The sequence below is a fragment of the Trichomycterus rosablanca genome, chromosome 5, assembly GCF_030014385.1.
Source record: "Trichomycterus rosablanca isolate fTriRos1 chromosome 5, fTriRos1.hap1, whole genome shotgun sequence".
NCBI classification, from domain to species: domain Eukaryota; kingdom Metazoa; phylum Chordata; class Actinopteri; order Siluriformes; family Trichomycteridae; genus Trichomycterus; species Trichomycterus rosablanca.
The window spans coordinates 32155206-32180036 of NC_085992.1; the positions used below are offsets into that span (position 1 = coordinate 32155206).

The 24831-nt window shown below is 41.1% G+C and overlaps 2 protein-coding genes across 17 annotated transcripts in view; one reads left to right on the forward strand and one right to left on the reverse strand.

Annotated features, from left to right (window-relative positions):
* Positions 1 to 68: 68 nt before the first annotated feature.
* dync2li1 (dynein, cytoplasmic 2, light intermediate chain 1) lies at positions 69 to 22749 on the forward strand. Of its 4 annotated transcripts, XR_010012459.1 has the most exons (15): positions 69 to 174; positions 1752 to 1890; positions 2772 to 2806; positions 2903 to 2972; positions 3069 to 3157; positions 6596 to 6791; positions 6877 to 6945; positions 10593 to 10670; positions 10816 to 10895; positions 11040 to 11110; positions 11771 to 11868; positions 12390 to 12482; positions 13097 to 13175; positions 21046 to 21144; positions 22543 to 22749. XR_010012459.1 is itself a non-coding variant. In XM_062996005.1 (14 exons), the coding sequence occupies exons 1-13, from the start codon at positions 161 to 163 to the stop codon at positions 13157 to 13159; spliced, it is 1095 nt and encodes a 364-aa protein (XP_062852075.1). In that variant the 5' UTR covers positions 69 to 160; the 3' UTR covers positions 13160 to 13175; positions 16679 to 17244. The 4 variants fall into 4 exon arrangements, 3 of the variants coding, with proteins under 3 accessions (XP_062852075.1, XP_062852073.1, XP_062852076.1); XM_062996005.1 differs by lacking the exons at positions 21046 to 21144; positions 22543 to 22749 and adding an exon at positions 16679 to 17244; XM_062996003.1 differs by lacking the exons at positions 21046 to 21144; positions 22543 to 22749 and having other exon boundaries at positions 13097 to 13255.
* The window catches only part of cep170aa (centrosomal protein 170Aa), a 75647-nt gene continuing 69699 nt past the window's right edge, over positions 18884 to 24831 (reverse strand). For 5 of the 13 annotated variants that reach the window (XM_062995998.1, XM_062995995.1, XM_062995990.1 and 2 more), the window contains 6 exons: positions 23900 to 24080; positions 22504 to 22680; positions 21030 to 21118; positions 20836 to 20929; positions 20209 to 20260; positions 18884 to 19468 (listed from right to left, as the gene is read on the reverse strand). In XM_062995998.1, the coding sequence (XP_062852068.1) occupies positions 19260 to 19468; positions 20209 to 20260; positions 20836 to 20929; positions 21030 to 21118; positions 22504 to 22680; positions 23900 to 24080 (802 nt within the window). In that variant the 3' untranslated portion in view covers positions 18884 to 19259. Of the gene's footprint in view, positions 19469 to 20208; positions 20261 to 20835; positions 20930 to 21029; positions 21119 to 22503; positions 22681 to 23899; positions 24081 to 24831 lie in introns of those variants that run through there. The other 8 variants (XM_062995997.1, XM_062995992.1, XM_062995996.1 and 5 more) reach the window with 6 other exon arrangements.

The following is a 24831-nucleotide window of genomic DNA, read 5'->3' on the forward strand; positions in this document are numbered from 1 at the left end:
AACTACATATCCCATAAAGCACTCGGGTTAACGCGTCAGCTGTTTCCCCTCGCAACCGTCGAGACGCTGGCGTTTTAGCCTAGCTGGAGCGAAAAAGTAAATACTGTATCAGCTAAAGTACAGCTCTTCAGAGATACAATTACCAACAGAGCAGAGAGTAATGCCTAAGATTAGGTAAGTAATATATAAACATGTCTTACTATACTAGTGTTTCAGAATATTTTGGTACGTGGCTAACGTTAGCAAAACAAACTAACAGCATTTTTTTATTAACTGAAACTGCTGTGTGATTATACATATATATTAGCTACCTACAAGAGCGCGTTGCTAAATTCAAAATCCTTATGATGGCGTATTATTCCATGAAAAACGAAATTATAGATTAAAATGTAGCCACAAAGTTTAAATGTACGATTTCAATTCAAAGAGATTTTAGAACGCTTAACTTATGTACTAAAACAACGACCTAGCAACACCAAACTTCTTGCAATTATTACTGGTTATAATAATGAACTGCTAAAATGATGAATTTTTGGTCCAAAAGGAAAGTAATTATTTTTACATTAAGTTGTTTTTCTTCCCATTCTTCCAATTCATGTACTACAACAACAACAACAACAACAACAACCTAGGGACACCAAACATTACATTGATTGTTACTGGTCATAAGTACTCTCTACAGCTGAAGGGATACCTGAAAAAATACAATATAGATACAGCATTTTAAACACCTTCTACATACTCTAAACATCAAACAACCTTGAAACAATTTAACCGTTAACTGCAGGAGAGAATACTTATGACCAGTAAGAAGTAAGATAAGTTTGGTGTTCCTGGGTCTTTGTTTTAGTGCATTATGCTACATTAAGCTTGTTCCTTATAATAGCATAAAATAGGAAGAAAAAAAGCCTAATGTAAAATTGCTTTTGAACCACAGGTTCATCATTTCAGCAGTAGAGTACTTGTGACCAGTAATAACTGAGAAGTTTAGTGTTCTTGGGTCTTTGTTTTAGTGCATTATGCTATGTTAAGCTTATTCCTTATAATAGCTTAAAACAGGAAGAAAAAAGCTTAATGTAAAATTATTATGTTCCTTTTGGACCACAGGTTCGCCATTCAGCAGTAGAAAGTACTTACGACCAGTAATAACTGTGAGAAGTCTGGTGTTGTTGGGCCATTGTTTTAGTACATCATGCTATGTTAATATTTTTTACATTAGGCATTTTAGACTCTCCACTTTTCATTAATGCATTTTTCCTAACCGAGTTTCCCTAGTCATCGTCACAGTAGGTCTGTTATTATCCCTACTCCTTGATGGAAAACACCACGGACAGGGTACCAATTTATCAGAGGGTGACACATTTAGGGGTATTGTTTTTGAGGGCTAGTAAGAAGGCAGACTACCTGAAAACCCTCAAGGACATGGGGATCCTCAGGAATCATGTTGCTGTGTGCCATTCTATCTCTATAAATGATGTGTACTAATCCTGCTGTAAACTGTCCGATCCAGATCCGATCTTGGCTACACATATTGCAAAGCAGGAATAACCCTGGACAAGGTGCCAGTCCATCACAGGACATCAAGCATTAATCAATCACTTTACACTTGCTTACACCCATGGGCAATTTAGAGTAGTCAGTCCTTCTACTAGCAAAGTTTTTAAAATCTAGAAAAGAACGATTAAGATAACATGTCAACTTCCACTTGCTCATCTGTATTCTGTAGTGAACAGTATTATGGTGTTTTGTAGTACCGACACATTGTGGGACTTGGCTGCAGCTGAGGTTCAGGCCAGAGAGAGAAGAACTGAGGAAGAGGAGGATAATGCTGATGAAGAAAGTCATGCTCCCTGTGAGAGGACTGTGTTCTTTACTGGCAGTAAAGCTGGGGTAAATTTAGACACAAGCGTGATGAACCTTTTTTCTAACTGTACATTCTAGTCTTTAGAAACTGTTGGATACAAACATAAATATATACACTGGGGTGCTCTGGTGGTGCAGCCACACTAGCACATCACTGCAGATTGTTGAATTTGTTGAACTGAATTTGTGAATTTGATTCTTTGATTCTCTGAATTTGTGAATTTGAGCAGTGCCACCGACATGGCCAGACATCCACAGAAACACAATTGGCTGTGTTTGACAGAGAATTGGTCTGACGGGGTCTTTTTCCACTGCTATGTGCAATCTTGGTGACTGGTTTAGGCATCTGTGCAAATAGTGGGGGAGTCACATGGAGCTTAGCGTGGCTCTCCATACGCAGTACCTCTCTGTGTGGAAACCCATCACTGGCAGATTAGACATGTGTCGGAGGGGACTGGTGGTGATACGGCTCTTCTTTATCAGATCGGGCGTTGTGCATTCGGGAATTGGAAATGTCCAGATTGGAAGATCAAGTGTCAAACATAAAAAAAAAAAAAAGATACACCTACAGACCACCTTTTGTTTGCGCTTTTTTTGTGAGCTACACCTTTTACTTAGAGTATACAATTACTGATTGTAGCTCATATGTTGCTCTGCCACACGTTTCTACCTCATCCAATAAAGAAGAGTGACCCCTTTTGACCTTAAATTATTATTTGTGCAGTGGAACATTTTGGGCACTGCAAAGACACTAACAGTTTTGAGATTTGAGCAGTTTAATGGCAATGCTTAGATAATAGTGCTCCAGTCATTAAATATAAAGCACGGTGTACAGATCAGAAAGTGTGCCTAATAAAGAGCTTAATTACTAATAGATAAACTCATATAACAAATTCCCTGTTTCTTAGGGCAAATCATCCATACTGTACAGGTGTCTTGACAAGTAAGTTGAAGAAGCCCTTAATTTGATTAAAAAAAAACAAAAAAAAAACTCATTTTTTCTTGCTTACAGTTAATGTTTTTCCTCTGCTTTTGTCAGAGATGAAGCCCCTAAACCAACCCTAGCTTTGGAGTACACGTTTGGTAGACGAGCAAGAGCACATAACACGGTATTAAGACAGTGTTCTATTTAATTTGATTTAAAAGCCAGATTAATTCTTCAGTAAGTAGAAACTTTATTGTGTGAATTGTCCTTTTTTTCACAGTCTAAAGACGTCGCTCACCTCTGGGAACTGGGAGGAGGCACATCTTTATCAGATCTTATTCAGATCCCCATCACACCACAGAATGTCAGGTTTGTTTCAGTCAGTTTATGCTCACATATACAGTGTATCACAAAAGTGAGTACACCCCTCACATTTCTGCAGATATTTAAGTATATCTTTTCATGGGACAACACTGACAAAATGACACTTTGACACAATGAAAAGTAGTCTGTGTGCAGCTTATATAACAGTGTAAATTTATTCTTCCCTCAAAATAACTCAATATACAGCCATTAATGTCTAAACCACCGGCAACAAAAGTGAGTACACCCCTAAGAGACTACACCCCTAAATGTCCAAATTGAGCACTGCTTGTCATTTTTCCTCCAAAATGTCATGTGATTTGTTAGTGTTACTAGGTCTCAGGTGTGCATAGGAAGCAGGTGTGTTCAATTTAGTAGTACAGCTCTCACACTCTCTCATACTGGTCCAACATGGCACCTCATGGCAAAGAACTCTCTGAGGATCTTAAAAGACGAATTGTTGCGCTACATGAAGATGGCCTTGGCTACAAGAAGATTGCCAACACCCTGAAACTGAGCTGCAGCACAGTGGCCAAGATCATCCAGCGTTTTAAAAGAGCAGGGTCCACTCAGAACAGACCTCGCGTTGGTCGTCCAAAGAAGCTGAGTGCACGTGCTCAGCGTCACATCCAACTGCTGTCTTTGAAAGATAGGCGCAGGAGTGCTGTCAGCATTGCTGCAGAGATTGAAAAGGTGGGGGGTCAGCCTGTCAGTGCTCAGACCATACGCCGCACACTACATCAAATTGGTCTGCATGGCTGTCACCCCAGAAGGAAGCCTCTTCTGAAGTCTCTACACAAGAAAGCCCGCAAACAGTTTGCTGAAGACATGTCAACAAAGGACATGGATTACTGGAACCATGTCCTATGGTCTGATGAGACCAAGATTAATTTGTTTGGTTCAGATGGTCTCAAGCATGTGTGGCGGCAATCAGGTGAGGAGTACAAAGATAAGTGTGTCATGCCTACAGTCAAGCATGGTGGTGGGAATGCCATGGTCTGGGGCTGCATGAGTGCAGCAGGTGTTGGGGAGTTACATTTCATTGAGGGACACATGAACTCCAATATGTACTGTGAAATACTGAAGCAGAGCATGATCCCCTCCCTCCGGAAACTGAGTCGCAGGGCAGTGTTACAGCATGATAATGACCCCAAACACACCTCTAAGACGACCACTGCTTTATTGAAGAGGCTGAGGGTAAAGGTGATGGACTGGCCAAGCATGTCTCCAGACCTAAACCCAATAGAACATCTTTGGGGCATCCTCAAGCGGAAGGTGGAGGAGCGCAAAGTCTCGAATATCTGCCAGCTCCGTGATGTCGTCATGGAGGAGTGGAAAAGCATTCCAGTGGCAACCTGTGAAGCTCTGGTAAACTCCATGCCCAGGAGAGTTAAGGAAGTTCTGGGAAATAGTGGTGGCCACACAAAATATTGACACTTCAAGAACTTTCACTAAGGGGTGTACTCACTTTTGTTGCCGGTGGTTTAGACATTAATGGCTGTATATTGAGTTATTTTGAGGGAAGAATAAATTTACACTGTTATATAAGCTGCACACAGACTACTTTTCATTGTGTCAAAGTGTCATTTTGTCAGTGTTGTCCCATGAAAAGATATACAGTGTATCACAAAAGTGAGTACACCCCTCACATTTCTGCAAATATTTCATTATATCTTTTCATGGGACAACACTATAGACATGAAACTTGGATATAACTTAGAGTAGTCAGTGTACAGCTTGTATAGCAGTGTAGATTTACTGTCTTCTGAAAATAACTCAACACACAGCCATTAATGTCTAAATGGCTGGCAACATAAGTGAGTACACCCCACAGTGAACATGTCCAAATTGTGCCCAAAGTGTCAATATTTTGTAACCCCACCATTATTATCCAGCACTGCCTTAACTCTCCTGGGCATGGAATTCACCAGAGCTGCACAGGTTGCTACTGGAATCCTCTTCCACTCCTCCATGATGACATCACGGAGCTGGTGGATGTTAGACACCTTGAACTCCTCCACCTTCCACTTGAGGATGCGCCACAGGTGCTCAATTGGGTTTAGTCCATCACCTTTACTTTCAGCTTCCTCAGCAAGGCAGTTGTCATCTTGGAGGTTGTGTTTGGGGTCGTTATCCTGTTGGAAAACTGCCATGAGGCCCAGTTTTCGAAGGGAGGGGATCATGCTCTGTTTCAGAATGTCACAGTACATGTTGGAATTCATGTTTCCCTCAATGAACTGCAGCTCCCCAGTGCCAGCAACACTCATGCAGCCCAAGACCATGATGCTACCACCACCATGCTTGACTGTAGGCAAGATACAGTTGTCTTGGTACTTCTCACCTGGGCGCCGCCACACATGCTGGACACCATCTGAGCCAAACAAGTTTATCTTGGTCTCGTCAGACCACAGGGCATTCCAGTAATCCATGTTCTTGGACTGCTTGTTTTCAGCAAACTGTTTGCGGGCTTTCTTGTGCGTCAGCTTCCTTCTGGGATGACGACCATGCAGACCGAGTTGATGCAGTGTGCGGCGTATGGTCTGAGCACTGACAGGCTGACCTCCCACGTCTTCAACCTCTGCAGCAATGCTGGCAGCACTCATGTGTCTATTTTTTAAAGCCAACCTCTGGATATGACGCCGAACACGTGGACTCAACTTCTTTGGTCGACCCTGGCGAAGCCTGTTCCGAGTGGAACCTGTCCTGGAAAACCGCTGTATGACCTTGGCCACCATGCTGTAGCTCAGTTTCAGGGTGTTAGCAATCTTCTTATAGCCCAGGCCATCTTTGTGGAGAGCAACAATTCTATTTCTCACATCCTCAGAGAGTTCTTTGCCATGAGGTGCCATGTTGAATATCCAGTGGCCAGTATGAGAGAATTGTACCCAAAACACCAAATTTAACAGCCCTGCTCCCCATTTACACCTGGGACCTTGACACATGACACCAGGGAGGGACAACGACACATTTGGGCACAATTTGGACATGTTCACTGTGGGGTGTACTCACTTATGTTGCCAGCTATTTAGACATTAATGGCTGTGTGTTGAGTTATTTTCAGAAGACAGGAAATCTACACTGCTATACAAGCTGTACACTGACTACTCTAAGTTATATCCAAGTTTCATGTCTATAGTGTTGTCCCATGAAAAGATATAATGAAATATTTGCAGAAATGTGAGGGGTGTACTCACTTTTGTGATACACTGTACTTAAATATCTGCAGAAATGTGAGGGGTGTACTCACTTTTGTGATACACTGTACATGTTTGTGGTGTCACTAAAATCTACTTAAATTAAGTGGTCAATGCTGCTACTTAATTTGTATGGTACAATAGGGATTTGTTTACAAAATTCCATGTAAAAGTACACATTAGTTTATTCAGGAAAAAAAAATTCTTTATAATGCTATTGTACAAGTCATTTTTAAATCTTGTCCTGCAGCACTCTTTCTGTAGTGTTGGTTCTGGATCTGTCAAAGCCAAAAGCTCTTTGGACCACCACAGAGAAACTGATTCAGGCAGCTCAGAACCAAGTGGAAAAATCATACAGCTTAAAAAACAAAAAGCCAGGAGAGTCCAGACCAAGCAAACAGCAAAACCAGAACCAAGTATTGCGTATCCTCCCTAAAGACCACCCAGTAAGACATCATGTTATTTTCTTTTATAAAGAATGTGTTTTTTTCATGTCCCTGATTCTAACATTAGGCTGTGGGTCTTCAACAGGACAGAGAGCTTATTAGTCCCTTTCCTGTGCCTCTTCTTTTGATTGGCAGCAAGTTTGACATCTTTCAGGTAAGTGTTTTATTAAACATCCCAAACAAATGGTGGTTGCTAATAAAGCGAGTTATTTTATAAGTGGGGAGAGGAGGTTCAGTTTATATACAGTGTATCACAAAAGTGAGTACACCCCTCACATTTCTGCAGATATTTAAGTATATCTTTTCATGGGACAACACTGACAAAATGACACTTTGACACAATGAAAAGTAGTCTGTGTGCAGCTTATATAACAGTGTAAATTTGTTCTTCCCTCAAAATAACTCAATATACAGCCATTAATGTCTAAACCACCGGCAACAAAAGTGAGTACACCCCTAAGTGAAAGTTCCTGAAGTGTCAATATTTTGTGTGGCCACCATTATTTCCCAGAACTGCCTTAACTCTCCTGGGCATGGAGTTTACCAGAGCTTCACAGGTTGCCACTGGAATGCTTTTCCACTCCTCCATGACGACATCACGGAGCTGGCGGATATTCGAGACTTTGCGCTCCTCCACCTTCCGCTTGAGGATGCCCCAAAGATGTTCTATTGGGTTTAGGTCTGGAGACATGCTTGGCCAGTCCATCACCTTTACCCTCAGCCTCTTCAATAAAGCAGTGGTCGTCTTAGAGGTGTGTTTGGGGTCATTATCATGCTGGAACACTGCCCTGCGACCCAGTTTCCGGAGGGAGGGGATCATGCTCTGCTTCAGTATTTCACAGTACATATTGGAGTTCATGTGTCCCTCAATGAAATGTAACTCCCCAACACCTGCTGCACTCATGCAGCCCCAGACCATGGCATTCCCACCACCATGCTTGACTGTAGGCATGACACACTTATCTTTGTACTCCTCACCTGATTGCCGCCACACATGCTTGAGACCATCTGAACCAAACAAATTAATCTTGGTCTCATCAGACCATAGGACATGGTTCCAGTAATCCATGTCCTTTGTTGACATGTCTTCAGCAAACTGTTTGCGGGCTTTCTTGTGTAGAGACTTCAGAAGAGGCTTCCTTCTGGGGTGACAGCCATGCAGACCAATTTGATGTAGTGTGCGGCGTATGGTCTGAGCACTGACAGGCTGACCCTCCACCTTTTCAATCTCTGCAGCAATGCTGACAGCACTCCTGCGCCTATCTTTCAAAGACAGCAGTTGGATGTGACGCTGAGCACGTGCACTCAGCTTCTTTGGACGACCAACGCGAGGTCTGTTCTGAGTGGACCCTGCTCTTTTAAAACGCTGGATGATTTTGGCCACTGTGCTGCAGCTCAGTTTCAGGGTGTTGGCAATTTTCTTGTAGCCTTGGCCATCTTCATGTAGCGCAACAATTCGTCTTTTAAGATCCTCAGAGAGTTCTTTGCCATGAGGTGCCATGTTGGAACTTTCAGTGACCAGTATGAGAGAGTGTGAGAGCTGTACTACTAAATTGAACACAACTGCTCCCTATGCACACCTGAGACCTAGTAACACTAACAAATCACATGACATTTTGGAGGGAAAATGACAAGCAGTGCTCAATTTGGACATTTAGGGGTGTAGTCTCTTAGGGGTGTACTCACTTTTGTTGCCGGTGGTTTAGACATTAATGGCTGTATATTGAGTTATTTTGAGGGAAGAATAAATTTACACTGATATACAGTGTATCACAAAAGTGAGTACACCCCTCACATTTCTGCAAATATTTCATTATATCTTTTCATGGGACAACACTATAGACATGAAACTTGGATATAACTTAGAGTAGTCAGTGTACAACTTGTATAGCAGTGTAGATTTACTGTCTTCTGAAAATAACTCAACACACAGCCATTAATGTCTAAATAGCTGGCAACATAAGTGAGTACACCCCACAGTGAACATGTCCAAATTGTGCCCAAATGTGTCGTTGTCCCTCCCTGGTGTCATGTGTCAAGGTCCCAGGTGTAAATGGGGAGCAGGGCTGTTAAATTTGGTGTTTTGGGTACAATTCTCTCATACTGGCCACTGGATATTCAACATGGCACCTCATGGCAAAGAACTCTCTGAGGATGTGAGAAATAGAATTGTTGCTCTCCACAAAGATGGCCTGGGCTATAAGAAGATTGCTAACACCCTGAAACTGAGCTACAGCATGGTGGCCAAGGTCATACAGCGGCTTTCCAGGACAGGTTCCACTCGGAAAGAAGTTGAGTCCACGTGTTCGGCGTCATATCCAGAGGTTGGCTTTAAAAAATAGACACATGAGTGCTGCCAGCATTGCTGCAGAGGTTGAAGACGTGGGAGGTCAGCCTGTCAGTGCTCAGACCATACGCCGCACACTGCATCAACTCGGTCTGCATGGTCGTCATCCCAGAAGGAAGCTGACGCACAAGAAAGCCCGCAAACAGTTCGCTGAAGACAAGCAGTCCAATAACATGGATTACTGGAATGCCCTGTGGTCTGACGAGACCAAGATAAACTTGTTTGGCTCAGATGGTGTCCAGCATGTGTGGCGGCGCCCTGGTGAGAAGTACCAAGACAACTGTATCTTGCCTACAGTCAAGCATGGTGGTGGTAGCATCATGGTCTTGGGCTGCATGAGTGTTGCTGGCACTGGGGAGCTGCAGTTCATTGAGGGAAACATGAATTCCAACATGTACTGTGACATTCGGAAACAGAGCATGATCCCCTCCCTTCGAAAACTGGGCCTCATGGCAGTTTTCCAACACGATAACGACCCCAAACACAACCTCTAAGATGACAACTGCCTTGCTGAGGAAGCTGAAGGTAAAGGTGATGGACTAAACCCAATTGAGCACCTGTGGCGCATCCTCAAGTGGAAGGTGGAGGAGTTCAAGGTGTCTAACATCCACCAGCTCCGTGATGTCATCATGGAGGAGTGGAAGAGGATTCCAGTAGCAACCTGTGCAGCTCTGGTGAATTCCATGCCCAGGAGGGTTAAGGCAGTGCTGGATAATAATGGTGGTCACACAAAATATTGACACTTTGGGCACAATTTGGACATGTTCACTGTGGGGTGTACTCACTTATGTTGCCAGCTATTTAGACATTAATGGCTGTGTGTTGAGTTATTTTCAGAAGACAGTAAATCTACACTGCTATACAAGTTGTACACTGACTACTCTAAGTTATATCCAAGTTTTATTTCTATAGTGTTGTCCCATGAAAAGATATAATGAAATATTTGCAGAAATGTGAGGGGTGTACTTACTTTTGTGATACACTGTATAAGCTGCACACAGACTACTTTTCTTGTGTCAAAGTGTCATTTTGTCAGTGTTGTCCAATGAAAAGATATCCTTAAATATCTGCAGAAATGTGAGGGGTGTACTCACTTTTGTGATACACTGTATATACAGTATATATATACAGTATATATATACAGTATATATATATATATATATATATATATATTGGTTGTTGTTGATTATTCCAACATGTGAACATGCTTAATTGTTTATGCCCTCATGTCTGTGTGGGTTTCCTCTGGGAATTCCGGTTTCCTCCCACAGTCTAAGGACATGCAAGTGAGGTGAATTAAAGATTCAAAATTGTCCATTGACATTAAAAGACTTGAACTGGTGAATCTTGTGTAACCAGTAATTACCTGTCCTGTTATGAATGTAACCAAAGAGTGTAAATGACTTTAAAAATTTTAATAAATACACGAATAAATTAATTAATTGTTTATGCAGGATTTTGAGCCAGAGAAAAGAAAGATGATCTGTAAGACCCTGCGTTTTCTGGCTCATTACTACGGTGCATCTCTAATTGTAAGTCAAGGTCATTTTTTTACTTGTACATCACATTGTTTAACAGATTATTTTTCATGCACTTTCAAAATTGAGTGAACAGTCTGATATTCACTAACATTATACAGCTAACTGACACTGAACCTGTAACTGCTTTTCTTTATAGTTCACCAGCAGTAAATCAGAGACCACGATGTCTAAAGCAAAGAACCTCTTCAATCATTTAGCATTTGGGACTGAAAGAGGGTAAGAAAAGTAGATAAACCTACAAATCATTATTAAAACTATACAACCTGTTATATGATGTGTACGTGGAAAACAAGTATTATACAATTATTAAATGGGACATATTGTCTCAATGTTGGAAAAAATTTCTTTTTGTTATATTAGGAAGTCCATCTCTACAGACCCCAGCAAACCTCTTGTAATTCCAGCTGGCATGGACTCTCTCAGTCAAATAGGTAAGTGCTTATAGCTCCCTCTGCTGGTTATGTATAGGCAGTAAACACTGGAACAGTCTTGCGTTCTTACTGATCAAATATCAGTGATTCATTTAATAGAATTTAATATTTAACCCACAGTAGGGATGACAGACATCACCTCATACTGTTCAATAGAGGAAATGACTCTACCAAGAGAGATTAGATCTTTACTATTTATGTCAACTCCGTTATCTCTTGATGCATGCTCAATAATCCAGGTACACAAATCCACAAAGTTGAATCAGTTCATCTGGACACAATGTTTGGTGTGAAGATACATTTCATCACTAATCCAAGTGATTTATTCAGTCTGAGGTGGTAGTAAATACCCTAACCTTATATGCAGCCGATTTGAATAACGACCGAACAATGAAACAGGAGATCAGGTCCAACTCAGTTATCTTAACTGTAATATAGTAGACAGATCTAATAGATATTTCGAGAGCATGACTGGTTTTTAAAATCTGACTCTGAGCAAATAATACCGTATAAACTGTATAGTAAATAAGATATTATATTGTCACATACTGTTACTGTAATATAAAATGGCTTATACCATGATAAAAGATTTTTGCTACTGTTTTCCAACCCTAACCTACATTAAGATTATTTTAAATGGTTTTCTTTGTTTTGATGTAGGCTCTCCTCAGACAGTTGATGTTGATATTGGAACACTGCATGCTAGAAATCCACTGGATCTATGGAAGAAAGTCTTTGAAAGGGTTTTCCCTCCAGAGGTACTACAGGCTCACACTAGCTCACATCATTACACTGTAACATAGTGACCCTAAGATAAGTAAAATAAGTACAATAAAATAGTGCCATACTTAGGATATTACTGTCACATTACGCCAAATGAAATTATTTATCATTAATTATGATTAGGATATTATTTAATGTGTTTGTTTGACAATGAAACATCTAAAAACAAGATTAATACAAGGTGATAGTGACTGGAGCCTTTTTTTTATACTGCGTATACCTGATTAATCATGATTGTTGTAGTCAGGTACTATTTTGGTTAGCCAGATTTATCATATGCATTATCACAGGGTTTCTCAAATTTTGGCCATGGCCCATTTGTCCTGTAGTGACCTTTAAATCTACTCAGAAAAAACTGACAAGCCTTACTGGGCCCCTGACCACAACTTTAATAATAATTGTTAGATGTAAGAGGGATTGCATAGCATGGGGTGAATTGTTTTTAAAAGTGTGAATTCCTGACCAGATGTAAACACAGACTTTTAACTTTGTTCAGAGCATCATGGAGCATAAGGAGCTGAAGAATCCAGCCAAGGACCCTCAGTACAGCGAGCCCCTTATAGATGCCATGAGGGCACAGAAAGATCAGGTACCACATAGACTTTAATAATCATTTCTTTAAAATTTAGTAGGAATTCATTCATATTAGCACATGACAGTCTTCTGTACTAGTGGATTATTCTAAAAAGGGGCCAGATGTTACTTCTCTATAAAAGAAAAATGACACTTTGTGTAAAAGTATAACTCTTAATTTGACTCTCTGCTGACTAGTATTCACCCGCTCCCTTTTGACACTTGTATAGTCGCTGCCTGCTTTTTACAGTTCCGCTATGCTTTGTGTTTTCCATTACTCGTGCCGGTACCTCATCCAGACAGCAGGAGTCTCTAAAGTGGCAAGGGGGAAACCCCATCCAACCATACCTCCCTCAGATATGGCCCAAAGTGTTTGTTAAATCCATGGCCTGTTCAGTAGCTTTGCTGAGATTTGAACTTTAAAGTTTGCATTCTTGACAGTGGTGGGCTAGCATATTAGTCTATTGCATCACTCAAACTGCGTATGAGCTTGATGTTTTACAATCGGAATTAAAAGTGTAGAACATTTATTGACACACAGGGATGTGAGAGGGGTTTGTTTTTGATGGATTTTGAAGAGGGCATAAAAAGTGCAGTGTGAACATTTTCTTCCTTATTTTCTCTTTAAAGGAGCTGGAACAGTACAGACGAGAACAGGCAAAATCCTGGAAAGGCTTGGCTCTGGAGACCTAAAGCTACAACTGCCATGGTAGCCCATTACAAAAACTGTATATTACTGGATGTTACTTATGCCTGTAGTTGAAATTTATATAAAATGTGTTTTTGATACCTTTTAAATAATTTTTAAATTAATTTATATAATTTAAATATTATATTTTAATGGTAAACTTTCCTCAAATGGCTGTTTTTACAATATAGTCACCTTAATACCAAAAGTTATCCTCTTTAAAACAGACTTTTAAAGTGTGACACATTAAGCTGTACAATTTTATCTATAAAAAAAAAAAAATATATATACAGTGTATCACAAAAGTGAGTACACCCCTCACATTTCTGCAAATATTTCATTATATCTTTTCATGGGACAACACTATAGACATGAAACTTGGATATAACTTAGAGTAGTCAGTGTACAACTTGTATAGCAGTGTAGATTTACTGTCTTCTGAAAATAACTCAACACACAGCCATTAATGTCTAAATGGCTGGCAACATAAGTGAGTACACCCCACAGTGAACATGTCCAAATTGTGCCCAAATGTGTCGTTGTCCCTCCCTGGTGTCATGTGTCAAGGTCCCAGGTGTAAATGGGGAGCAGGGCTGTTAAATTTGGTGTTTTGGGTACAATTCTCTCATACTGGCCACTGGATATACAACATGGCACCTCATGGCAAAGAACTCTCTGAGGATGTGAGAAATAGAATTGTTGCTCTCCACAAAGATGGCCTGGGCTATAAGAAGATTGCTAACACCCTGAAACTGAGCTACAGCATGGTGGCCAAGGTCATACAGCGGTTTTCCAGGACAGGTTCCACTCGGAACAGGCTTCGCCAGGGTCGACCAAAGAAGTTGAGTCCACGTGTTCGGCGTCATATCCAGAGGTTGGCTTTAAAAGATAGACACATGAGTGCTGCCAGCATTACTGCAGAGGTTGAAGACGTGGGAGGTCAGCCTGTCAGTGCTCAGACCATACGCCGCACACTGCATCAACTCGGTCTGCATGGTCGTCATCCCAGAAGGAAGCTGACGCACAAGAAAGCCCGCAAACAGTTTGCTGAAGACAAGCAGTCCAAGAACATGGATTACTGGAATGCCCTGTGGTCTGACGAGACCAAGATAAACTTGTTTGGCTCAGATGGTGTCCAGCATGTGTGGCGGCGCCCTGGTGAGAAGTACCAAGACAACTGTATCTTGCCTACAGTCAAGCATGGTGGTGGTAGCATCATAGTCTTGGGCTGCATGAGTGTTGCTGGCACTGGGGAGCTGCAGTTCATTGAGGGAAACATGAATTCCAACATGTACTGTGACATTCGGAAACAGAGCATGATCCCCTCCCTTCGAAAACTGGGCCTCATGGCAGTTTTCCAACACGATAACGACCCCAAACACAACCTCTAAGATGACAACTGCCTTGCTGAGGAAGCTGAAGGTAAAGGTGATGGACTAAACCCAATTGAGCACCTGTGGCGCATCCTCAAGTGGAAGGTGGAGGAGTTCAAGGTGTCTAACATCCACCAGCTCCGTGATGTCATCATGGAGGAGTGGAAGAGGATTCCAGTAGCAACCTGTGCAGCTCTGGTGAATTCCATGCCCAGGAGGGTTAAGGCAGTGCTGGATAATAATGGTGGTCACACAAAATATTGACACTTTGGGCACAATTTGGACATGTTCACTGTGGGGTGTACTCACTTATGTTGCCAGCCATTTAGACATTAATGGCTGTGTGTTGAGTTATTTTCAGAAGACAGTAAATCTACACTGCTATACAAGCTGTACACTGACTACTCTAAGTTATATCCAAGTTTTAGTTCTATAGTGTTGTCCCATGAAAAGATATAATAAAATATTTGCAGAAATGTGAGGGGTGTACTCACTTTTGTGATACACTGTATATATATATATATATACACACACACACACCAATGAGGCATAACATTATGACCACCTTCCTAATATTGTGTTGGTCCCCCTTTTGCTGCCAAAACAGCCCTGACCCATCGAGCCATGGACTCCACTAGACCCCCGAAGGTGTGCTGTGGTATCTGGCACCAACATGTTAGCAGCAGTTCCTTTAACTCCTGTAAGTTGCGAGGTGGGGTCTCCATGGATCGGACTTGTTTGTCTAGCACATCCTACAGATGCTCTTTTGGATTGAGATCTGGGAATTTGAAAGCCAAGCCAACACCTCAAACTCGTTGTTGCCTCATATATCCCACCCACTCACAGGTGCCGTGATGAAGAGATAATCAGTGTTATTCACTTCACCTGTCAGTGGTCATAATGTTATGTCTGGTCAGTGTATATATGTCAAAATGCCAATATCTGAGGAGGGACCAGGCTTTATACAATTTAAACATATTGTAAAACAAAGTAAAAGTCGTATTTTTGAGGCAAACTTTATTAAAATGCTGGACAAATTGTGTAATCAGCATCCAAATATTTTCTCCTTTATTAAGATTATGTGAAACATTCCAACAACAAAACAAAAATAACATCAAAACAAAACTGCCACAAAACATCTGTCACATGAACAAAATAAATAAACATTTATTAAAAACAATGAAAAAGTTACCAAAAAATTATAAACATTTTAATTTCAATAAAATAAAAAAATAAAATAAAAAAACCTAAATGCTGTACCAAGCATGTTTTCTGTTCCTCATTCTGTAACATGTGTACATTCATATAAACAATACTATTAGAAAAAAAAGTGGGGATCATTAGTATAAACTGATCCTTTAACAAAACTCATTGAATTTATTGATATGTTTTTGGATGATATCTTTTTGAGCCAGAATGCACTACATGATGGATTCATACTGGGCACAGTGACATCATACTTTATCCCTGTACCTATCTTTACTACTGTTTACAGTTTCACTAACATGAATTAACGCTCTCTCTACGACACACAGATTCACATTTAAAAAAGGCCAGTTAAGTGGTTCATCAACCCCCTGATTCCCACCCTTATTATCCTAACTACAACCCAGCAGCAAGAGGAGACAGAAGATAATATACAGTACACACACTGTATACTGGAATAGCTTCCTTCATTAAAACATGACTAGTGAAGTTCCTGAAAAACAAACACCATTCTGATAAACCTACTTACCCTAAAGCACATACCCTGATTATACAGTGTTAGTCTATTAAGTCTTCTTGTTTTTCAGATGATTAACATGTTTGCAACATTTTTGAAATGTCAGTAAGCACCAGACTGCATTCACAAAGACATTCTTAGCAAAGGTCTTAGCAAAGGTCTTGATATCTGTAGGTGGAGATCTTAAAACTCATTTAAGGAACAAAAAGGTCACATAGATCCTTTTATTTTGATGTTTTAGTGCCGCTTTATCCTGTTCAGGGTCACGGCAGATCTGGCTTCCCCAGAATCAATGAGCACAATGCAGTAACACAGGATGGGATGCCAATCCACATCCTAGACATTCTAGTATGTAGAAAGCACCAGTATAAATTTTCTTCAATAACTTCTATTGTTCCATTTAATTTATGCATTTTCTCCCCTTTTAGCATAGCCAATTTGTCTTCCACTGCTGGGGATTGCAATTGTGTCCGAGGAGGGTATATTCATGTGCGCAGTCCCTTGACCCCCTCTTATTTGCCTGCGCTTCAGTGGATTCGCATATGAGGCCGGATATAGCACACAGAGAGACGCGCATGGACCTCCAGACTCCTCCACTTCTGTACAGGCTCCTTGGGCCTGCGCCATCACGCAGACTGTCTGCTGCAGGCACTGCCAATTAAGCCCGCTAGGAGTTCAGAATCCCAGCGCTGGTGGGCTAGCGGAATATCCCGCTGCACTACTTGAGCACCCCATCAATTACTTTTTAATGCTATATTGTAAAATGTATGTCAGTGGGCAAGACCTGTGTTTTAGATGGATGCTAATCAAGTCCAAGTGAATGCAGCCTTACATTTAAAGGCCATTAAATAAAAAGGTTACAACAGCACGAACCACAGAGACATAAGCAAACAAAAGATGTTTATCACATTGATATAGTGCATTTTAATAATACATTGTCTAATACTGCATTAATACCTTAGAATGTGAGAGAAAACAATGTTTATTAAACATTTGCTGATATTAGTTGATGATTTTGTACTAAAATTTCTATCTATCCTTTAGTCTAAAGATAAAAAAATAGTGCATAAGGAGGATTAATAAGGACTCATTGATTTTTGCTGGACAGAAACCAGAATTACTGACATGACCAGTGTTAATTTTTACATCATAAATGCACTTTGTGTAATCATGAAAGTTGTAAGAAAAACATTTAGAATTAGCATTTTCCTAACATTTGAGTACACTGGATAAACTTACAATTGTTTAGTGTGCATAGTATTAGCCTTACTTTGGTAAGCTGATTTACATTTATGCTACGCTCATGACAATTTGGAACTGTACATTTTTTAGTTAGGGCTTTCCATTTCAAAGCTTTAACACAGTACACTAGTGTAAATCAGGAAAAAAAAATTAAGATGTGTTTGAAGGCTATGGTAACTCGATATATTAATAGTAATTACAAAAAAAAAAAACATGAACATTATGTGGAAACTGCAATGTTGAAATGAGTATTTATATACTGTAGTAATGGATTTTTAAATAGATATTGTCTACTGTTTTCATTTGAAATAATTTAATGTATTTTGAGACGTCATTTTATTATTATGAAATGATCCCAATCCATTCTTCTTTTTTTTTTTTTTTTTTGCAATTTTCCCAATTTTCCTCCCAATCTAGTTGTATCCAATTACCTGATACGTGATAAGTGATCCCCACTTCTGACAGAGATGAGCGAGACTGTCACACGCCCCCTCCGACACGTGTGCAGTAGCCAACTGCATCTTTTTTCACCTGCATGAGGCGAGTTCATATGTGGATCAGCTTTGTGTACGGAGAGCCACACCCTGTCCACGTTATTCCTCGACCGTGAGGTCGTAATTGCTTCAGTCATGGGCTCCCTCTCCGGCTTCCCGCCCTGTATGAACAACAGCCAATCGTTGTTCGTGTAGCCGCCCAGCCCAGCCGGATGGCAGAGCCGATTTTTGAACCGATATGTTCGAAATGTCAGCTCTGGTGCGCTAGCGTGTTTTACTGCTGTGCCACCTGAGCAGCCCTTCCCAATCCATTCTCACTGGAAAATAAAATAATCTAATAAGCAAAACTGGAAAAAAACTAAATTTAAATCCACTTGAGTAACCACTTTAACCTGGTCAGGGTCACAGCAACTCTCCTGCCACTTAAACACCACTGCAGGACAACACAACCACAACTCTCAGAACTAGGTGCAATGTAGAGTGGTCAGTTCATGTTTTAAATGTTATTGGGAGTAACCAGACGAAACCCAAGTGGACTATGGGAGAACAAATACTCATCAGACACTAAGCAGCTAGTCCCTAAGACCTATGTTGCCTTGTGGTGCCCACTGTACCAGCTGCACTGCTGTGATGCCCATGCTATAATTTTTGTGTTGCAGAATTCCTACCTCTGTTATAAATTAGAGGAGCTTTCAAATAGATTTTAGAGGTCAGAAACTTTCCAATTATGACTTGGTCATTCGCAGCATTCATTTTACAATCATTAACATATTGGTTTATTAAAAAAAGAAAGCTTTTTATAAAATACTTATCAGTTATAAAATTCTGTCCAGATTTTCTCATTTCTACTGAATCTCTAAAAAGATCTGCTTACGGAACCTTAATCTTTATGTTAGGGTTATTTCTGAGGAAAATAAAAGAATGCGATCACTTTAAAACAACTAACTAGTTATTTGTTGGAGGATACGCTTACAGAGGACAGAGAGCAGACAGGCACTGGAGTTTGGAATTTGATCCAAGTTGAATGAATCAAGCATGCCAGTATAGAAACGTACACACACAGTTGTAGAGGATGCAAAGATGACGTCTTCCACCCGTCTTCCACCCCTGTGTCCTGCTCATCTCTACTGCACTGCACTGCACTCTCCAAGTCCACAGGTGAAATCTGCACTTTTGCCATTGGAGGGGAAATACACAGGAATAGATGAAAAACGTTTAGCAGTTTATGGGTAAGTTTTTAGATGTCCAGTTTGTCGGTTCATGTACTTTTAGTTCACTTTTTAGCAACTCTGCTGCCGTCTCCGCTGACGTGAGGCCGACTGAGGTCCAGTCCCATGCTGGTGAGCTCTTGGCTGGGTGGGATGGTGGCGGATGGTTTGGATGCTCCGTTGCTGGTTTTGGATTTGGGTGTGGTAGGACTTGTCAGGCCAAGGCTGGTTAGAGCATCGAGGGTTCCATCGGGGTCCACCATGACGTTTATAGCTGCAACACAGTAAAGATTTGGTTTGAGAAAAAGATTGAGTATTAAACAGTAGTGAAATGTAACTACTCTTTCTACAGTGGTATCAGAATGGCTGCTGTTCTAACATTTATTCATTTATTCATTTCCTGGTCAGGGTTGCAGTGGTTTAGGTTTATTAAGCGAAAGGCAGAAAATACCTTGACCCGTGGACAGGTTTCCAGTCCATCTCAAAGCAAACATACACACACATTTAGGCCAATTTCTAGTAGCACCAATTCACCTCATTGAATTTTGTGGGAAGAAACCAGAGCACCTGGAGGAAACCCGCGTGAACACGGGGAGAACATGCAAAACTCTCAAATAAAGGACCCTGGCCACAGCTCTACCCTCTACCTACTGCCCCATCGTTCTTTTTTAACTATATTTCTTCTAATGCACATTTAAGTCAGATCTTTCAGCTAGGCAAAAATGTAAAGAAACAGCTTACAACTTACAACTGGGACAAGATACATTTCATAATAACATGACCTAAATATAAATCCAGCAGTTTATATTGTGCTTTCTCCCATTTCAAACCCTTTATAAGAAAACAGCTCAGCTCAGTATGGCTTTATGCACCAATACAGTATAATTAGACCCTTTTTATAGCTTGTGTTAAGCTTTTAAAAAATACATTAACCATTAAATTTAGAGAGAAAGCATATTCATTTAACCCTTCTGACACCCAACAAAAATAAAGAAATGTTTATAGCAGTCTTACCATGAATCTGTTTTTCTACCCTCTTCAGCTCTGTCAGGATTAATGATATATCCTAGGAAACATAAAACATATTAGAACTAACAATATTATCCAATATACACATCATTTACAAACATTTAGTATTAGACCAGTGGTATCCTGGGGGTTAATGAACTGGGCTAGTGATCGTAAGGTGACTGGTTTAAGCCCCACCATTACCAAGTTGCCTTTGTTGGGTCTCTGAGCAAGGTCCTTATGTTTCAACTGCTTGCACTGTATTTGTTCACAAGTGTAGTTTTGTTAAATGCCATAATTGCACATTATTTAATAACTTATTGTGGAGACTGATCAGGTAGTGCAGCAGTCAAAGATGCTAGCCCAGTACCGTTGAGATTCAGAGTTGTATTTTTAGCAGACGATCATGATTGGCTGTGTTTGGGTTAGGGGGTATGATTAAACAGCGTAGCCACTGAGATGCTCTCCTAGTGCAGGTCCCAAACCCTGATACAATAAAAAACTGTGCCAAATTAGAAATGCAGACCAGAATGATCCCTAAATATGGGAGCAGATAAAAGAAAAGACTAATACTCCAGTACAGAATTTGTTATGAGCGTAGAGTGATTAAATTTACTGTGCAATGGAACATACCTTGTTGGTGGTTTTGAGAAGCGGTACATCACTCTCAGTGTTTAGTTTGCTCTCAATGTCATCCCAGTTCCTGTCCTTGTCCTTAAACAGTATCCTTGACAACAGAAGAGAAGAATTCCAGCAGTGTGCTCGACTAAAATCGTTTGCATATTTAAGCATTAGACTCTGATAAAGGTGAATTCTTAAGTACTGACCTGATTTTGCTTGCAGTTTTGTCCACGGATTGGCGAATTTTGGAGGAGAGCTGACAGACAGATGTTAGGAGCAAGCTATCTAACACCGCCTAGAGAAACACACATCAGTAGCATCGTAAGTGTTTCAAACAATGATGCGACAACAATACAGAATCATTTAAATGACTCAAGTTGCTACATTGACTCTTTGTGTGGGCTGTACAAATATAAGCTCATTGAACATCATATTGCAAAACTGTGGGCTTCAATATACTCCCTTTGCAGCTATAAAAGCCTTTAAGTCTCTAGAAAATCTTTTCACAAAATTCTGGGGTGTATCTGTGGGAATTTGTGCCAATTCACTCTAAAAATGCCCTAGTCAGGCACCAATGTTGGGCATTCGTCTAAATGATGTTCAGTATGGTTAAGGTCAGGATTCTGTGCAGGTCACTACACCATCCATGTCTTCATCGGCCGCACTTTGTATGAACGGTTCTTCCCTAAACTGCTGCCAAAATTTGGAAGCGTAAATCTGTTTCGTGTAATACCCCTGTTAGCAATAGGTGTGGCTGAAACAAAGCTCTTATGCTGCCAGAGATCAGCATAACAATCTGTGACACAGCTGGTAAAGTGAGTGTTGCAAAACATACATGGGTCTCGAGGATCTAGGTTCAATCCTCACCTCTGTTCACAGACCAGGAGGAGTTTTCTCAATGTTTATATATGTGGAAGGTGGCTGATTTAAATTGCCCCTAGGTGTTAGCAAGTAAGTGTACATGAAAGTGAGTGTGACCCCTGTCCAGGGTGTATCTGCCTTGTGCCCAGTCTTTCTAGATGGCAGGTAGGATAGGATGGTTAGAGAAAATGAATGAATTAATGTCATGGATTTATTCTGAGCCCTACATCAATGCTTGCTTAAGTAGACTTACATTAGGGGACTACAAATAAAACACAGCACTTTACATGTGTCCTTGTTGCTTTTAAATACTATTATTAATGGTGTAAATATAAATAATATTTCAATAGTGTTGTGGTGCTAGCCCACTAGCTCTGGGATCCAGGGTTCAAATCCACAGCTGTGTTATCAGCCGGTCGTACGTCTACATACAGACATGATTGGCTATGTCTGAGGAAGGGGGAGGTGCTTGGGGTGGCAGTGGATTGGCATCCTGTCTGGTTTGTGTTATTTCACTGCGCTTAGTGAAATCTTGGAAAACCAGACTTACTGTGACCCTGACCAGGAGGTAGCAGCAGTAAGGATGAAAATTATATTAGATTAATTTTTAATAGTGAAATTCATTTTGAAAGCCGTAGCAAGAATGGATTTCTTGAATCTTCTTCTAAATTTTGGGGTCAGTTCAGGATTGTAAGAAACGGGTTAGTACACTAGTGGGGGGCAAAAACACATCAGTGTGTCAAAAGTAGCAAAGCAAACAAATTATTATGCCTCTGTAGGCCAAGAAGCACGTGTCAAAATATCAGATCAATTTCCTACCGGTCTAACCTCGTCTCGGTTCCACGTGCGTCTGCGCAGGGCACTCTGGGGATCCAGGCTGTCCGGAGCTCGAGGCCTCAGTTCCACCGGTCGTCCGTTCATCTCCGGAGCTTTGGTCTGTACCACAGGAGGGATCTTCCGAAAGTTCAGACTTTCATCAAAAACTCTCTCTACCAACTACAAGTAATGAAATGAGAGGGTGACGTGATGAAGAATGGTGGTCAGTCTAACTGCCTGTCTGTTAGGAAGGAGCACTTAGCGACTAGATCGATCACTGCGGTGATGTCTAGAAAGTGCTCCCTATTCCAATCCTAATGGCTTTTATAGGAAGATGTAACGAAAATAATTCTAAATCTGGATGCATGGTTATGAACCATTTAGTCCACATGCGTAAAATGTTTATTAATAGTAAATCAAACCTGAAAGTAAATCAAGTCTACTTTCTCTTCATCAATGACATCAGCTAGTTTAATGAATGGTTAGTAATTAGTCGTGTCAGTTCGTTAAAATGATTCAGAAGGATGGATCTCGGTGGCTGGTCGCTAAATAAGTGGACAAATAAGCAATCTAGAAAACACCTTTATTAAGTAATACAGGTGGCATGGTGGCTCAGTGGGTAGCACTTTCGCCTCACAGCAAGAAGTTTATGGGTTCGATCCCCAGGTGAAGTTTGCATGTTCTCCCTGTGTCTGTGTGGGTTTCTTCCGGGAGCTCCGGTTTCCTCCCACAGTCCAAAAACATGCAGTCAGGTTAATTGGACATTAAAGACTTGAACTGATGAATCTTGTGTAACCAGTAACTACCTGTGTTGTCATGAATTTTGCCATTTCTCCTAGTTCTATGTTTTTGGGGGTGGGAGGAAAGGGTGCCAGTCCAATCTGGGCGAAAACTGAAGTTTGGACAGGTTGCAAATTCATTGCAGGGTATCACCCAACCATTCACTCACACCTAGTGACGATCAAGGCAGCCAATTCACCTATGAGCATGTTTTTGGGGTTGCATAAAAAAGCCCACAAGATTGTGTCCAGAGGCAGGGTTCAAACCCACAGTACCAGCTGTGCAACTGTCCATAGAATCAAGTCCAAACCCCCTGTGTCTGCATGGGTTTCCTCCGGGAGCTCCGGTTTCCTCCCACAGTCTGAAGAAATGCAAGTGAGGTAAACTGGAGATACAAAAATGTCCATGACTGTGTTTGACTTTGAACTTGAACTGGTGAATCTTGTGTAACCAGTAACTACCTGTCCTGTCATGAATGTAACCAAAGTGTGTAAAACATGACTTTAAATCATAATAATAAATAAACAAGTCCAAACCACCATAATCTCAGAAGTGCTGAATTATGTGAGCTGATAGATGGCATTAGTGTGGTATGATTCTCTAAAGTAGTGTTCTGTACCTCCTCCCTGGTGTCGATGGCGGAGCCTGGCGTGGTTGCTGCCGTGCTCACCGTGGTGCTCGGCGCTGTGCCGGAAGAGCTGACCGAATCGATCTCGCCGGCCACGTCGTGGATCTCCCGTGCCAGAATGGCCAGGTCCTTGGCCAGGTCCTGGCTGATCCTACGCACACAGGGGAATAACCTGTTAACCATCAGAGGGGGGTTTAAACTAGGGGGGTTCATACACATGCAAAACAAAACACAAAATTCACATCAGGTGGGCCCTATACAATTTAAAAACATGCATACACCATGCAGAAAAAAACAGGAAGAGTGCGCATAACAGAGCTGTTTCATATACAGTGTATCACAAAAGTGAGTACACCCCTCACATTTCTGCAAATATTTCATTATATCTTTTCATGGGACAACACTATAGACATGAAACTTGGATATAACTTAGAGTAGTCAGTGTACAGCTTGTATAGCAGTGTAGATTTACTGTCTTCTGAAAATAACTCAACACACAGCCATTAATGTCTAAATAGCTGGCAACATAAGTGAGTACACCCCACAGTGAACATGTCCAAATTGTGCCCAAATGTGTCGTTATCCCTCCCTGGTGTCATGTGTCAAGGTCCCAGGTGTGAATGGGGAGCAGGGCTGTTAAATTTTGTGTTTTGGGTACAATTCTCTCATACTGGCCACTAAATATTCCACATGGCACCTCATGGCAAAGAACCCTCTGAGGATGTGAGAAATAGAATTGTTGCTCTCCACAAAGATGGCCTGGGCTATAAGAAGATTGCTAACACCCTGAAACTGAGCTACAGCATGGTGGCCAAGGTCGTACAGCGGTTTTCCAGGACAGGTTCCACTCGGAACAGGCTTCGCCAGGGTCGACCAAAGAAGTTGAGTCCACGTGTTCGGCGTCATATCCAGAGGTTGGCTTT